The following is a 16562-nucleotide window of genomic DNA, read 5'->3' on the forward strand; positions in this document are numbered from 1 at the left end:
TTCGGGGAATAAGCAGCGTCAGTTAATAGTGGAGGAGAAGGCATCCTAAGTATAGCAAGAATAGGATTTTCAGAATATGTGAAAGTGATGTTGAGCATGGCTTGATATAATGAAGGGGTTGAAGTTGAAAAGACTTCTAGTAACGGTAGAATATAGAAAGCCAAATGATTCTGACGAAATACACGTTACTAAAGCATGAAACGACGCAACATTTATTATGTTCGGACTCATGACAGGCGGTTATTCGATCGTAGTGAAGTATTGTTGTGGGAGAACGAGGTCTCTTCAATCCATTTCCAGTTTCCATTTCTCTACTCCGAAAAATGGAGGGACTATCTGTGTACGGTGAGAACTTGTGAAAAGTTCTCTCCGATTCAGTAAAGGTCCGTTCAGTAATGGTTCGCAAAAGAGAACCTTAGATAGTGTCCGTTTTTAGTTAATCCATCAAGTTGTGCCCGAGGTATATTCGAGGGGATAAGTCCAAACTAACAGAAGGTTATCTTCTATTGATTCACCGCCGAGGATAACGCCATCAACGAACGTGTCTGACAAAATCGAAACCATTTCACCCATGTGGGGGTCGTGTCTCCTAGTTCTAGTAGGGCACTAACACTATATAAACATATGTATCCACCCCATTAGAGGGTATCAGAATCTTCATCAAATATATTTCACTTGCTAAGAGAATGGCTCATCTTCGTTTTTAAGCCATTTAAGCCAGTTTGCTATTAAGTTTAATCTTCGTTCAAGCTTTTTATCATCCCGTTGCTGTTCGTTTTAACGATCCGAGGAAGGAATTGCTCCCAATCAGACCCATTAGTCACAGTCCGAATAAGGAGCTTCTCCCCTTCGGACCCACTGTTCCATACTCAGGCTCATTTATTTTACGCTCGTCCTTTACTGTTGCTCGTTAACTTTGTATTTGTTAATAAGTTTGAGTCGCATATCCTTTAAACCACGTGCAAATTCAATTGTTGCTTTCTTTTGAGGGTAAACAACTTTTATTGGGTATGTTCTGTTTTCAATTTGGTGTTATGGGTGTGTTTTATTTTTTGTTTCAATTTGTATTTGTTCTTGATTTACACTTTTTTTTAGTTGGGTATGTTTTGATTTACTCGATTAAAGCGATTGTTCCTAATTTTAGCCTAAATTTAAGGATTAAAAAAAAAAAATTAGAACAATGAAGAAGAAGAAGAAGAAGAAGAAAAAGCAGGTGTTTCTTTAATTTTAATCATATTTCGTTTTAAAAAATATATGTAATCCACGTGTAAATTAGTTGGCAACCTCTGAGGGCACTAATCCACGTAGGAGCGATTGCACTTCACGCATATGACCTGCAATAATTTTGTGTCTGCTTGTTCGAGTTTTGGCAAGTTTAAGTGCCTACTTGTGCACTAGCAAAGTTTGAGGTCATACTTGCCAGCTCGAGCCAAGTTAGAGGGCCTGCTTATGTGTTTTGCCGAATGATATTCTTTCACTTTTAAACTTCGTGCCTAGTCAAACACGTTCTATAAATTGGGATAACTATTTTGAACCAGTTTTTTGTTATTTGAACCTGGTGAATTATCATCATGGTCATTTTACAGAGCTGGCATTGCAGAATTATATTCGTGGCAACTTTCTTGTTCTTGTATATCACTATATTCACACTAATGGGTCTTAAAAGATCTGATGGTTTGTGTTCTTCTGTGGTTATTCAAGGTGTTGCTTGGGCTTTGCCCTTGTCTCCTGCACTGGTGGTATCTCGGGTAATTGCTCTAACAGTTTAAACCTTTTTGTGTTTCTTGTTCTAAAAATGTCAACTTTTTAGTGTATCATGGGTTAGAAACTAGTTTTATGAATTCTTGAATTTCTACCCACAAAATTTAATATTTTTGTGGTATGATATACTCTCTTGTGCTAAAAATGTGATATTTTTTTGTGTATCATGGGGTTATGTTTCATCCTGTTATTAGAAACAAGTTTTATGAATTCTTGAACATAGTGCCCACAAAAGTTTTTCATCTATCTTTGCTTTGGTAACTCAAAACTAGTTCATTCTTCTGCCCTTAATCCTTCTCTTGTCTAAAAATGTGAACTTTTTATGTATCTTGTACTAAAAAAGTGAACTTTTTGTTTTTTGATTTTGCGTATAGGTTAGTCTCTCACAATTTTGTGATTGATTTTGTTGCGGAAGATCATGAGTTAAATAACGCATAATCACATACAAAACAAATAGACAAAAAAGTAACACAAGAATTTAACGAGATTCTACCAAACCTAGTCATGGGGGCAAAAGCTGAGAGAGTTTTACAATTCTTCTTATTCATAGTGGAAAACTCTCACTACTTTTACCCCGAGGACTATACTTGGCTGAACCTCGATAAATCCTTGTGTTATTTTTATTCCCTATTTGCTTTATTTGTGATTGTGTGCTAGTTTATCCACGATCTTCTGCAACAGATTTTCATTGATTTCCCTTCTTTAGCTTAGTGAATTTCAGCTTGCTGGTTAATCATGTTTCATCCTGTTATTAGAAACTGGTTTTATGCAATCTTGGTATACATACCCACAAAAAGTTTTCAGCTTTCTTGTACTAAAAATGTGAACTTCCGTTTTTGTTGTTGTGTATCATAAGGTTATGCTCTGTGTAATTTTGGGGTTGATTTTCATTGTTTTCCATTCTTTAGTTTAGTGATTTCAGCTTGCTGGTTAATTGTGTTTCATCCTGTTATTAGAAACTAGTTAGTAGTATATGAATTCTTGAATATATACCCACAAAAGTTTTCGGCTTTCTTTGTATCGGTAGCCAAAAGATTGTTCTTGGTTCTCTACTCATTTTCAAGTAATTTCAACTCCCACCAAAAGTTGTTGTGTATCATGGGTTATTCTCTGTAATTTTGTGACTGGTTTTCATTGTTTTCCATCTTTAGCGTAGTGAATTTCAGCTTGCTGGTTATGTTTCATCCTATTATTAGAAACTACTAGTTTCATGAATTCTTGAATATAGTGCCCACAAAATTTTCCAGCTTTCTTTACTTTGGTGCATGGCTCAAAGATTGACCTTGTCTATTGCACTACTGGTATCTCATGTTAGTTAATTGCTTTAAAAATGGCAACTTTTTTGTGTATCTTTACTAAAAATGTCAAAACATTTTTTTTTTTTTTTTTTTGGTTTGTTTTGTTTTGTCTCATGGGTCAAACTTGTCCAGCGCAAGCATTGATTTTTTACCTTCTTCTTTTTTTTTCTCAAGAACTGACTGTGTGTTTGTACTGGATTAACAGAGAGGGCACATTAACCCGGCCATGACATTCGGTCTGTTCTTAGCAAGGAAACTTTCCTTAACCCGGGCAGTTTTCCACATGGTGATGCAGTGTCTCAGTACCATCTGTGGTGCTGGTGTTGTCAAAGGTTTCATTGTGGGTCCGTATCAGAGACTTGGTTGGTGGGGCCAATGTGGTTCAGCCCGGCTACACGAAAGGTGATGGCCTTGGTGCTGAGGTTATCGGTACCTTCGCTCTTGTCTACAGTGTTTTCTCTGTCATTGATTGTTATCAAAATAGGAAAACATATTTGAAGAAGAAATGGCTTTGAGGCGTGGAAGAATTGACTTTCCTTAGAGAGATATTGCCAATACAAGCAATTTCCTTCAGGATACAACAAAGCTCATGTTATACTTGTAGATTTTTTTATATGCTACTTCTAGAGTGTCTTTATATTTATAGATTTGAGAGATGACTTTTCATAATAGTCATGCCTTTTCATGAACAGATGCGTCTGTTCAATTTAAGACCTCCAAATATTACAAAATATCTAACAATCCCGACTAGTTTGTAATATTTCTCATAATATTATGCATAGCGGAGATTATCTTATAATAGATTTGAACTTTCCATTAGTGTAAATACTTTAAAGTTCTGACGAAGTTATTGGTATCTTTAAAGCTTTCAACCACAACTCCATATGTCAAAACCGAAAATATCACACACATAATATTATGTAGTAGCTTGGAAAAACCCAGTATTATGCTTTAGCACGTTTATGGCCATGCTCATCCTGAATCCATGAATACTTACAAGACCAATCCACTAAGTCTTGCATGAAGTGGCACCACTTCGATATTCATATAGGTGAGATTAGCTACTATGTCCCTGTTACTGCAGACATTTACTAATTTGAAGATGAGGAGCATTATTGGCCTTACAACTTCCGGGCGGCACAGTGGCGGAGCCAGGATTTTCATCCAGGGGGTTCAAAAATTCTAAAAGGTAAATATACGAAGAAGTCAGGAGGTTCAACACCTACTATATATACAAAATAAAATAATTTTAAGTTTGAAAATACACTGTAATTTTTCGTCGAGGGGGTTCGAACCCCCTGGATATAAGCTGGCTCCGCCCCTGGCGGCACTGCTACAATGAAAATCATCATCTACGTCCAAACTTAGGATTACCAGTGCCATGAATACATGTACTCTTTCTTAATCATGATTTCCAATGAATCTGATTTCCGTCAAACAGCCACCAAAAACAGTCCTGACTTCTCTTTTCCAACATCCGTAAATTTGAATGCAGTCTTCTTCGTAATGAAATATCTCTTTAAGATTGTTAGAAAAATAGGAAAACATATTCGAAGAAGAAATGGCTTTGAGGCGTGGAAGAATCGACTTTCCTTAACGAGATATTGCCCGCATACATATTGAGAAAAATACAAGTAGTTCCCTTCAGGATACAGCAAAGCCCGTGTTATACCTGCAGATTTTTATGTATGCTACTTCTGAAGTGTCCTTATATTTATATCTTTGAGAGATGACTTTTCATAATAGTCATGCCTTTTTATGAACATATGCGTCTGTTCAATTTAAGACCTCCAAATATTACAAAATATCTACTACTGATGCCATAAGTGCTTTCTTGTCCTACCGATAACTTTATGTTTGTTTCTTTCTATTAAAAATTGTTTCTTACTGATAATGTACTGGTAATGGATCATCATGGTTATTATTCATGCTACCTATGGTCAGTAGGCTCTAGTAAGAGGAAGAAATTTTGATGCAGATTCTGCTAGGATGCCTCTTATTTTGCTTTCTTTAAGTGAAAAATTGTTTCTTACTGATTATGTTGGATCATCATGCTAGCTTTGGTAAGTAGGCTCTTGGAAGAGGGAGAAACTTGGATGCAAATTCTGCAAGGAACTTTCTTTTTCTCTCTTTTAAGGATTACTATGTAATAAAATTACCGGGAAAGGTGAACAATCACAAACACTTTTTTGAGCACAAAGAAGTAAAAAGCTCGAACAATCATTCTATGAAGGGGGAGGGTGTGGGGATTTGCGTTACTCGGGCTCTCCAAAAATATTGCTGCACGTGTTAGATCTTCATAAATGCACTACTTTTGGAAGATCAGGCATGCAATTGTCAACATTTTTATAGAGTCCAAGCAATGTAGGTTGGGATTTTGATCTAGTAGAATGAGTGAAACATACTCTTTGGTCTAGGAAAAATTGATGCCCATACTAGCATGTGCTATTGTGGTTTGTCAGCAAGTGGCGCCTCACACTTTACAGGCGGGAGGTAGCTAGCAAATACCTGGTGGAATAGTTGAGGTGAGCGTAGGCTGGCCCGATCTCCATCCCATCAATAAGAAAGTCATGCACACACTAGCATGTCTATTGTGGTTTGTGGCTTGTATTCAAGTAGATCCTATATATTAGAAGTGTTCAACGAATTCCCTGTTTCCTTCTTCTTCTTTTTTTTTTTTTTTTTTTTTTTGGGGGTGGGGTTGGGGGAGGGGGGGGTGACACCACTTTCTTTTTAGTCCGTCCCAAAATGAATGTCATCTTTCCTTATTCGGCAACTATGTGTGGCACAATCCCTATTCTATCCTTGTTGGGTCCCACTTCATGTACACATTGTGAAGAAAAGTCAACAAAAGTAGGCACTAAAGTAAGGACAATTTGGTAAACATAACAAAGTCTTCCCTTATTTCTTAAATTTCGTTCCTGGTCATATAGTGCCACATAAATTGGGAAAGAGAGAGTATTTCTTAACGTAATTTTCATAGCTTAGCCGAATTTTTACATGCACGTAAAACGTGACTTATACAGAAATATCAAGAACGGTGCTCAGCCCATGCAACATATAGAAGGCGGTGCTCAGCCTTATGCAGAAACTTCAAGAGGGCGGTGCTCAGCCCATGCAACAAAAAGAAGGCAGTGCTCAGCCTTATGCATAAACTTCAAGAGGGCGGTGCTCAGCCCATGCAACAAAAAGAAGGCAGTGCTCAGCCTTTTGCATAAACTTCAAGAGGGCGGTGCTCAGCCCACATAGCGTTTATTTTTTTCATAATCACAAATTACTATTTACATAGTCATTTTGTCATTTAATATTATTAATTAATTATATATTTACATAAATATGTTAAATCATATCTCTTTTTTATCATATTTTTAGTACATTTATTATTTATATTTTCTTTATTTATCTAAGTCGCTTAGAATAATTTTATCATATCATAAATACTACCCCATTTTTTATTTGATATTATTATATTAGATCCTGTTGATATTATCATAATATCTCAAATTAATTATTTCTGGCATATTACAAACCAATTCACACATTTTTAATTATGATCTTGCATAACCATTAATTTAAAATTAGTATCTTTTATATTACATAACATTCATAGCATTTATCGTCCATGCATATTTAATTAGCATCAATGAGTGAGTTGATAATGGAGGAGGGTACCTAACAATATTTATGTTATGAAAGACTATGTAAAACAAAAAAAGATTTTGTCACTTATTTAAAAGAAATTAAGTTTTTCCCTTGTAGATTAGATAGATAAGTAAACCTCGTTTAGAAAGGATTGGCTTAAACGGATAAAATAGGAGTAGATGAAAGAAACGTAAGAAGTAAGATGGGATCCCTATTTTAAACTCTGGATTACTACACTTGTCTTGTTTTCTCTTTCTCAAAGGCAACCGAAGATGAGTCTAGATCATATTCGTCATAGCGTCGGCATTCTCGGTATGCTTTTCAATCTTCTCTTCTATTTTTTCTACTAAAGCTTTTGATTATATCTATAGAATGTTGCTCTGTTAGATTTAGATTTAGTTGATTGACCTGTATGAATTGATTTTCCAATAATTCGAATTTATGAATGAATTGAGTGCTGATGCTTCAATTTTGTCAAATTTTTCTTCTAATGAACCGTGAATTTATGCTTTCTGTGATATTTCTCTTAGCTAGTGTTTGGCCATAGATTCCCAAAAAAAAAATTGATTTGGGTGAAGTTTTTCAAATTTTGAAAATGTGTTTAGTCATAATTTTTCTAAACATATTTCACTTTCTGTTTTGGAAAACATGAAACGTTACTTATATCCATAAGTTCTAAAAACTATCAAGAATATCCAATCATACAAAACATACATATGTGCTAATCCCAAATTATGCAAAATATTATTTTTTAATAACAACTGCTAATAACACACTTACTAGCTGTTACAATTCAAATTACAATACAAATATCCATTCGTACAAAAAAAAAAAAAAAAAAAAGGGTAGTAACTAGCTATTCTTTAATATAAATCTTCTGTAGATACGGTTTAATAGAGGAATATGGTAGATGCGGTTTAGTAGAGGAATATGGTAGATAGAATTAGTCGAGTCATAAATAGGTTAGAATTAGTCGAGTCATAAATAGGTGGGGCTTTTTTTATAAAATACAAAATTTTGGGGTAGTTTTTAAAAGTCTTGAAAAGGCCAAAACATGAATCTTGATCCAAAAACAGGTTTGAGCCAGAATATGAGATTTGAAGATTTGTTTTCAAAATCTGTCAAAATTTTATGGCCAAACAAAGATTTGAAATCAAATCTTCAAAATATGCTCCCAAAATCTATGGTCGAACGGAAGCTTAGTCTTAGAGATTGAGTTAGTTTTTTCTTAGCTATTTTCTCTTCTTTTAGTTAAAGAGTTATTTACTGGTATTCATCAAAATTCTCATGTACACATTATAAGAGCTTGAAGAAGCTATGGAAAAACTGTGTCTATTATTGAAGGCCTGAATGAGCTTACATACACATTGTTCCTGAGAAGACTATTCTAACTGAAAGAGAACTCTTACTATATATCTAGAGACTAATATATACTAAAGGTTAAAGTTAAGAGAGATAAATATAAGACTCCTAACAATGATAAACGACATCTAGATGATGATGCTTGGTGTAAAGTGATAAAATTTTGGTGTAAAAGTGTTTTTCCATCAGAGGATGGAATTTTTGAAAAAGCTCCTTAACTTCATTTTTGTTCTTTAGTGTGTAAAGCCAAGTGTATTTTGTATATTGATCAACAAAAATACAGCAATACAATTTCTTATCGAGAGTTAAAACCGGTGATGGCCCCCATAAATCACTAAAAATAATTTGAAGCGGCTTAGAGCTACACAAAGATAATTGGGTAAATGCATGCCGATGGGGTTTATTAGATAAGTAGGAATTACAAGTACTGAGGGGAGCGGATGAGACGAATATGTGAGCTTGGGGATGTGAGACAGGCCACTCATACAGTCCATTTTTATTCCGGCCGTCCACCAACGGTTTGAGCGTTTTCAGATCCTTCACAAAAAAATCAAAATGAAAAAATTTAATTGACTTCAGATTATCTTGACAAAATTTGGAAACAGAGTGAAGCTTACGTTTAATGGACGGGGCACACAAAGTGTCAGCTTAAAAACATTATTTGGTCCATTTAATTGAGTAGAACCAGTGTGTGAAATGGAAATTTTGTTACCATCACCCATCGAGACATCCTCGTTACCGTGGTACAGTTTTTGTGAGAGCTCTGATACCATATAAGAGCTTCAAGAAGCTGCTTATTGAATGCCTGAATACAACAACAACGACAATAACATACCCAGTGTAGTCCCACATAGTGGGGTCTGCGGAGGGTAAGATGTACGAGACCTTACCTCTACCTGAAAAAGAACTCTTACTATATATCTAGAGACTAATCTATACTAAAGGATAAAGCTAAGAGATAAGTATAAACGACATAAGGATAAATATAAAAGACTCCTAAAAATGATAAACGGCATCTAGATGATGATGCTCCAATACACATGCCTGGAAGCCTTACTTCTTCTACTGCTGTATAATATAAGAAATCACGGAAGAATCTGCACGAATTAGGCGTAGAACGTATGAATATAATTCTGTTAACGGACAGGCATGCATGATGGCGTCATACATGTTTGCTATTTTCATGCTGGATTATGTGTGTTTCTTCTTTCTTTTCTTAAATCTGTTCCTGATTAAATTTTCAATTCTCAAAACAGTTGCTCTAATGTACGATCTCTTCTTATTTTGCAGGCAAAATCTCATCTGTTTTTCTCTTCGCTTCGCCAATGTAATATATCTTCTCCCTTTGTCCTTTGCTTATAGTTCCATTAATCTCATGTGTAGTCATTTAATATCCATCTTTTCTAGGGTGTAAAACGATTTATAGAAACATCAATTGATTAATGGTGATGCTAGCTCCTCCTCAATGTCAATCAAATTAGGCATCTACATGGAAAAATCAAGTTTTAAATACTCTGTTATCCCTTTGGTTGTATACGGACCTTGGGAATTGGTAGATCATTTAAACTGAATTTGATTTCTGTAATTCAGGCCAACATTTAAACGAATCATCAAAAACAAATCGGTAGAGGAGTTCCACCCGTACCCATACCTAGCAGCTGTAATGAACTGTATGGTGTGGATTTACTACGGCATGCTTTTTGTTCATCCATACAGCATTCTTCTTGTCATCATCAACAGCGTTGGTCTCTTCTTCCACTTGTCTTATCTTTCTATATTTTTCTGCTACACCGGCAAAAGATATCGGGTAACTATCTAACCAATCTTTTCAAGTACCTGAGATCACTTTTGAATGTCAGATATATTCCTCCTTATGGTTTCCTGACACTTGCTGTTTTATAACTCAGCTAGAGATAGTTGTCATATTGTTAGCGGAAATAGTGGGCGTGGCCGCCATCATAGCTGGAACCATGCTAGGCTTGCACACCTACGCAAGTAGATCCATGGTCGTGAAAATTCTCGCTGCCTTCTTTGGAATTCTTATGTATGCATCCCCTCTATCAATCATGGTATGTACAGAGGCCTAGTTCTGGTGTGATCAATTTCATATATATAAAGTATCAAACTAGTTTAGTTTGTTCTCTGGCTAATTTTCTGGTTTTCCTCAAAACAGCTCAAGGTAATCAAAACAAAGAGCGCTGAATTCTTGCCAAAGCTGCTTTGCATAGCAGGCTTCCTTAATGGAGTCTGCTGGCTCATCTATGCTCGCTACAAGTTTGACCCCTACATCTTGGTAAAGTCTATTTTACTATTGGTGTTTCTTTTAACCTATTTGTCTTATGTTTCATCTCCAGTCATTCTTTTCCTAATTGGCATTCGTATGCTAATTGACTTGTAATGCTCTGATTGTGTAGGTTGGAAACGGAGTTGGAACACTATTAGCTTATGTTCAGCTGGTATTGCTCCATATTTACCAGAAGCCATCTATCGTGGACCGCTCGCACATGCAAGGGCGGAGCTAGTAAGGGGGGGCCGAATCCCCTTCGGTGAAAAATTACACTGTGTATCTAAGTTTAAAATTATTTTTTATGTATATATAGTAGACTAGTTTCTCACCACGTGCGTTGCACGTGCATGCCGAGTCATGTAATGCATGATTTTGTGAAATAATAGCTTTATTAATAAAAATCTGAATAAATAACTATGATAACAGAATAAAGTATAATTTTTAATGATGATCATGTGAATCATCATATTACAACTTATTTATCGAGAATAAAGAACTTGACGCTTTGAAAACTTCACTAAACTATCCACAGACGATATTAGGTCCTTCAAAACAATATTATAGGATAGAGATCACCAGAGATCAAGCAAAGATATTTTGTAATGGAGCAACATAGCAAAGTTAGGATGCTATCTGCATTTATAGTGTGCTAACACCCTACATCATCAATGTTACGTTTTACTAATAGATGTTATATGGTGAAGAAATTTCAAAGAAGTTTCAAAATGATAAATATATCAGGCACTCAGAAAATGTACTTCTATAACAACTTACAACCATATAAAAAATGCAAAATTTCTGAAAACCCCACTAAAACCTCTTTGAACGTCATCTTATTTTGATTGATTATACGTTTCTCTAATTGGTATAAGAAGTAAGAATGATATTAGAATGTAAGATATCAAATTAACTAATTTCACTTTGATCAATCACCTAAAAAAGAAAATTCAACAATGTGAGCAAAATACAGAACATCCCATAACATGAACACAACAAACTTTTTAGGTTCTTTGTACTGTTCATGTTGTGTAAATCAAACCGATTATCTATTAAATCGCACAATTAACAATCATAATAATAGTTATTTTAGTTCATGGGAGAATGACTAATCTCTAATATATTATTTTAGACAAATATAAGATGATCTCTAATAAATATTTCCCCAAAATGAGTTATCTCCCATTTGCTTTAAGAGTCATAAATTTACTTGTATAAATGAGTTACATAAACAGTAGAAAATATAATCTATTGTTGCACACAATAAATGTTAAATATATAACTAACTACCGTGATTTTAAAATTTGTGATAAGGTGATATGTGTGTAACTCAAATATCTCTTATGAAATAACACCAATCAAAACTACAATGACTAATTTTTAATTTATTATTTTTGACTAAAGATCTTGCTACAGTAATCAATTTTGTATTTTATTTTTTTGGCTTCATTGCGAGTAAGCTTAATATATGTTGAATCGAATTATGCAGATGTAATGAACTTGCAAGGTAAAATATAGAATGGACTGAATATTGGGAATTTTATTGATACTGAATCGTTATTACAACTAATCAATGGAATTTGACTAACGACAACTCTCAACTGAAAGCTTCAGCATCAATGGCGGATCACCTGTGAAAGAGATAGGAATAGAATGAGAGGAGATAGGAGAAGAGCGAAGAGAAATGAGAGAATTAGAGAGAGAGAGAGAGAGAGTAATTAGGTTACCAGATATTTCATAACCCCCGGCCCAAATCTGTTAGCTCCATATTAATAGCCCAACTATACTAAAGCCCAGCTGTCAATGAGCTGGCCCAACTCCACCGCCTCAGCCTAATTCATCCTAGCCGTCCGATGCTCTTTTAATTTCTAATCTCATCCGCTCGTCATTATTAATTCGTACGCTTCAGATTCGGCCACGTCACTCCTTTAATGTGACCTATTTATTCTCCCACTTTCCAAATGTGAACCCTAATTCCCAAATCAGCTTATCTACACTCCTAAATCATAACAATGCCCACCCAATGAAAATGACCTTGTCCTCAAGGTCAAGGTCGGAGCTGAGCCATGAACGCCGGAAACTGACCTTAAATGTAACCCCAGTCCTCCCAAGTGGCTTCCTCGGGACTGAGGTTCGACCAATGCACTTGAACCTTCACGACGGCAGCGTTGTTGACTTTAACTAGCCGGCGACGGAGAATAGCTAACGGTTGCACCATAACACGACCCCCAGAGTCACAAATTGGTGGTTGAGGAAGCACAGTGGTGTTTGGACCAACCCGACGCTTTAATTGAGGCACGTGGAAGACAAGGTGCACCTGAGACCCTTGTGGCAACTCTAAACGGTACGCGACTGTTCCCACCTTCTCTAGAATTTTGTAGGGCCCGTAGAACTTTGCACTGAGCTTCAAGTTTTTACGAATAGCCACTGAGGCCTGCCGATAAGTCTGAAGCTTCAAATAGACTAGATCCCTAACCTCTAAGACCCGGTCTGTGTGATTACGATCAGCATAGAACTTCATGCGGCCTTGAGCCACCTGAAGGTTGTCTCGGAGATGTTGTAACATAACTTGTCGATGAGCCAGGTTCGCACCCACAGTAGTATGTGTAGAATGGGGTAATGAACCCATAGGAACCTAGGGGGGAGGATAACCATTGATAACTTCAAATGGGGTGGTGCGAAAGGCCGTCTGGTAATTGGTATTATACCACCACTCGGCCAAAGGTAACCACTTTAGCCAATCATTGGGGCTGTTGAACACAATGGCTCTCAAATAGGACTCTAAATAGCGATTTAGGCATTAAGTCTGACCATCAGACTGTGGGTGGTTGGCTATAGTCAAGTTCAACTTAGTCCCCATTGCTTTGAACAATTGTTGCCAGAATTAGCCAAAGGAAGATAGGGTCTCTGCCAGTTACAATGGTTTTAGGTAAGCCATGTAGCCTATAAATCTCCTTAAGAAACAAGTTTTCCACATCCTTGGCTATGTAGGGATGCTTCTGGGCCAGAAAATGACCATACTTAGACAACCTATCCACCACCAACAAAATTGCATTTCTGTGCCCGGATGAAGGTAATCCTTCAATAAAGTCCATGGCAATGTCTTGCCAGGGTCCTTCAGGAATAGGAAGGGGTTGTAACAACCCTGGAGAGTGAATGTTCTCATTCTTCACCCTTTGGCACACATCACACTCAGAAACCCATTTACAAACATCAACCTTCATGTTGGGCCAGTAGAAGACCATTTGGATCTTTCTATAAGTGTCCTACTATCCGGAATGCCCACCCAAAGGGGATTAGTGTAAGGCTTCAAATATCTTGAGTCTCAGATCGGCATTCCTGCCCACCAAGATCTTGTTTTGAAAACTGATAATCCCCTGATGCAAGGTGTAGGAAGGTTTAGAGTTAGGTGAAGTAATAAACTCAGTCAACAACTGCAGTGCCATGGGATCATTGTCATAACTCTGAGTAATGTCCTACATCCAAGTAGGCTCAGCAGAAGTGATATCATTTAAGGAAGAACCTTCCTCTTGTCTTCTAGAAAGGGCATCAGCCACCCTATTTTCTATGCCCTTCTTATTTTGCACCTCATAGTCTAGACCTAACAGTTTAGTCAGACCCTTCTGTTGCAGGGCAGTAGTCACTCTTTGTTCCAGCAAGAATTTCAAAATATGGTGGTCTGTCCTGACTATGAAATGGGCCCCTTCGAGGTAATGCCTCCACCTGTCCACAGCTGAAAGTAAGGCCATGTATTATTTTTCATGTGTGGACAGCCCCAAGAGTATAGTTGCCAAGGCCTTACTAAAGTAAGCAGTGGGCTTGCCTTCTTGCATAAGAACAACTCCAATCCCATTTGAGCAAGCATCAGTCTCCACCACAAATGGTTTGGTAAAATTAGCCAAGATTAGAACTGGTGCAGAGATCATGTCAATCTTAAGCTGCTGAAAAGCCCTCTCAGCCTGGTCATTCCACACAAATGCATTCTTCTTCAATAGATCAGTCAGGGGCCTGCTAATTACCCCATAGGACTTGACAAATCTTCTATAATACCCAGTTAAGCCCAAGAATCCCCTAAGTGCTTTGAGAGACTTAGGTACTGGCCAGTTGGACATAGCTTCTATTTTAGCAGGGTCTGTAGCAACACCCTCACCAGTGATGATATGCCCTAAGTATTCTACCTTTGATTGTCCAAATGAGCACTTAGACAACTTAGCATAGAGTTGTTCCTTCCTCAAAATTGTTAGAACCCCACTGAGGTGTTGAATGTGATCAACTAGTGATGCACTATACACAAGTATGTCATCAAGGAAAACTAGGACAAATTTTCTTAAAAACTGTTTGAACGCATGATTCATTAAGGACTGGAAAGTAGCAGGGGCATTAGTCAACCCAAAGGGCATGGCCCTAAACTCATAATGACCCAAATGTGTCCTAAATGCAGTTTTATAAATGTCCTTTTCCCCCATTCTGATTTGGTGATACCCAGCCCTTAGATCAATCTTAGAATAGATACAAGACCCATGCAATTCATCCATCAGGTCATCCACCAAAGGTATAGGGAGTTTGTCCTTAATGGTCATGGCATTTAATGCTCTATAGTCAATGCAGAATCTCCAGCTGTTGTCCTTCTTTTTGACCAATAAAACAGGGGATGAGAAAGGGGAATGACTGGGCTGAATTATCCCATTGTTCAACATCTCATTTACTTGCTTCTCTATTTCATTCCTTTGGAAAAAATTATTCTTATAAGGCCTGATGCTAATTGGAATAGCTTCTGATTTCAGGGGGAGGGGGGGGGGGGGGTGTAGTGGTTATGATTCCTTTTTGGAGGAAGTGTGGTGGGTTCCACAAATACATCAGGGAATTTATGCAAAACTCCTGAGATGTCATTAGGTATTATTGTTTCCTTTTGTGCTATTTCAGTAGCAGAGATAGTAAATAAATGTGCACATATAGTTTGACCCTTCTTCAGTAGATGCTTAACCCCACTAGCAGTCATCTTCTTTAGCACCCCTTCATTATGAATCCCCAGTAGTTCCACTCTCTTACCCATGTGAGTTACTTGGGCCTTATACTCCATAAAGTCTGGTAAGACTGGATTATGGGCCTTCATCCAGTCTCCACCCAAGATCATGTCATTTTCCCCAATCTTAATAGCTGTATTATATCCTCAAATACTATGCCTTGTATCTTTCAAATGAATTTTCTGCAGTAGTAGAGACTCAACACATGGTTACCATTAGCAACAGTAACCCTTATTGGTGGTGCTTTCATTATAGCACATCCCATTCTTCTAGCAGTTTCTAAGTCCAGGAAACTATGTGTACTGCTAGCGTCTAATAAGATAGTTACCCTGTTCTTCTTAGATTCCCCGTAAAGCTGAATGGTATTTGGCATCTCAGTCCCTGACAAAGCATTTAGGCTGACAACCTCCTCCATGATCTCAAAATCACCTTCCATTTGTATTTCTCCATCACCATTTAGTTGATCCTCTTGCACTTCATTTCCACGATTCTCAGAAGCAGTAATGGCATTAAGCTGTTTCTGTTTGCATTGGTGATCATAAATACTTATCCCCACACTTATAGCATAGCCCATTATTTCTTTTGTTATCATTACTCCTGTTGATTTGTCCACCAGAGTTAAAATTACCTCCCCTGTTACCATAGTGAGAATTGGACTGAGTAGGAGCCCCTGTAGATGTTCCTTTGCCCCATGTCATCTTGTTTTTTTTGTTCGTAGTGTCAATAGCCCTTTCTTGAAGTCTAGCTTTTTCTATTTCTTGACTCATAGTGGATGGGTTTAACAACTTAACTGTGTTTCTAATGTCTTCTCTTAGCCCTTCCACAAACTCTTCAGGGATAGTGGGATTCCTTATCAACACCCATGTTTTCAGGTCCTCAAACCTTTCTAGATACTCCACCACTGTTCCTTTATGCTCAAACTTCTTAAATTCCCCAATGAGATGGCATTTACTGCTCTCTGCATCTTGGAACCTCTTACATATCTCTTCACAAAACTCTTGCCACCTGATCCTGCCCTTACTTAGCTGGTAGGAGAAATACCAAGCCTCAGCCCTTCCACTTAGGTAAAGTATTGCCTCTTCCAACTTCTGTTTTGGGTCACGTATGTGATTGTATTGATAGAATCTTTCACACCTTCATAACCAAGAGCAAGGATCTGTTCCTGTTGATCCATCGAAGTAAGGTATTTCT

The 16562-nt window shown here is 37.1% G+C and overlaps 1 protein-coding gene and 1 pseudogene across 2 annotated transcripts; both read left to right on the forward strand.

The window, feature by feature from the left end:
• Positions 1 to 1616: 1616 nt before the first annotated feature.
• Positions 1617 to 3574, forward strand: LOC132067378 (probable aquaporin PIP-type pTOM75; annotated as a pseudogene).
• Positions 3575 to 6775: 3201 nt separating this feature from the next.
• LOC132031220 (bidirectional sugar transporter SWEET5-like) lies at positions 6776 to 10767 on the forward strand. 2 transcript variants are annotated; one of them, XM_059421107.1, is made up of 6 exons: positions 6776 to 7013; positions 9354 to 9390; positions 9654 to 9870; positions 9971 to 10069; positions 10237 to 10356; positions 10478 to 10767. In XM_059421107.1, exons 1-6 carry the CDS (start codon positions 6974 to 6976, stop codon positions 10583 to 10585), a joined length of 621 nt encoding a protein of 206 aa, XP_059277090.1. In that variant the 5' UTR covers positions 6776 to 6973; the 3' UTR covers positions 10586 to 10767. The 2 variants fall into 2 exon arrangements, with proteins under 2 accessions (XP_059277090.1, XP_059277085.1); XM_059421102.1 differs by having other exon boundaries at positions 6780 to 7013; positions 9971 to 10132.
• The last annotated feature ends 5795 nt before the right edge of the window (positions 10768 to 16562 follow it).

Source organism: Lycium ferocissimum, chromosome 1 (genome assembly GCF_029784015.1).
Source record: "Lycium ferocissimum isolate CSIRO_LF1 chromosome 1, AGI_CSIRO_Lferr_CH_V1, whole genome shotgun sequence".
NCBI lineage: Eukaryota > Viridiplantae > Streptophyta > Magnoliopsida > Solanales > Solanaceae > Lycium > Lycium ferocissimum.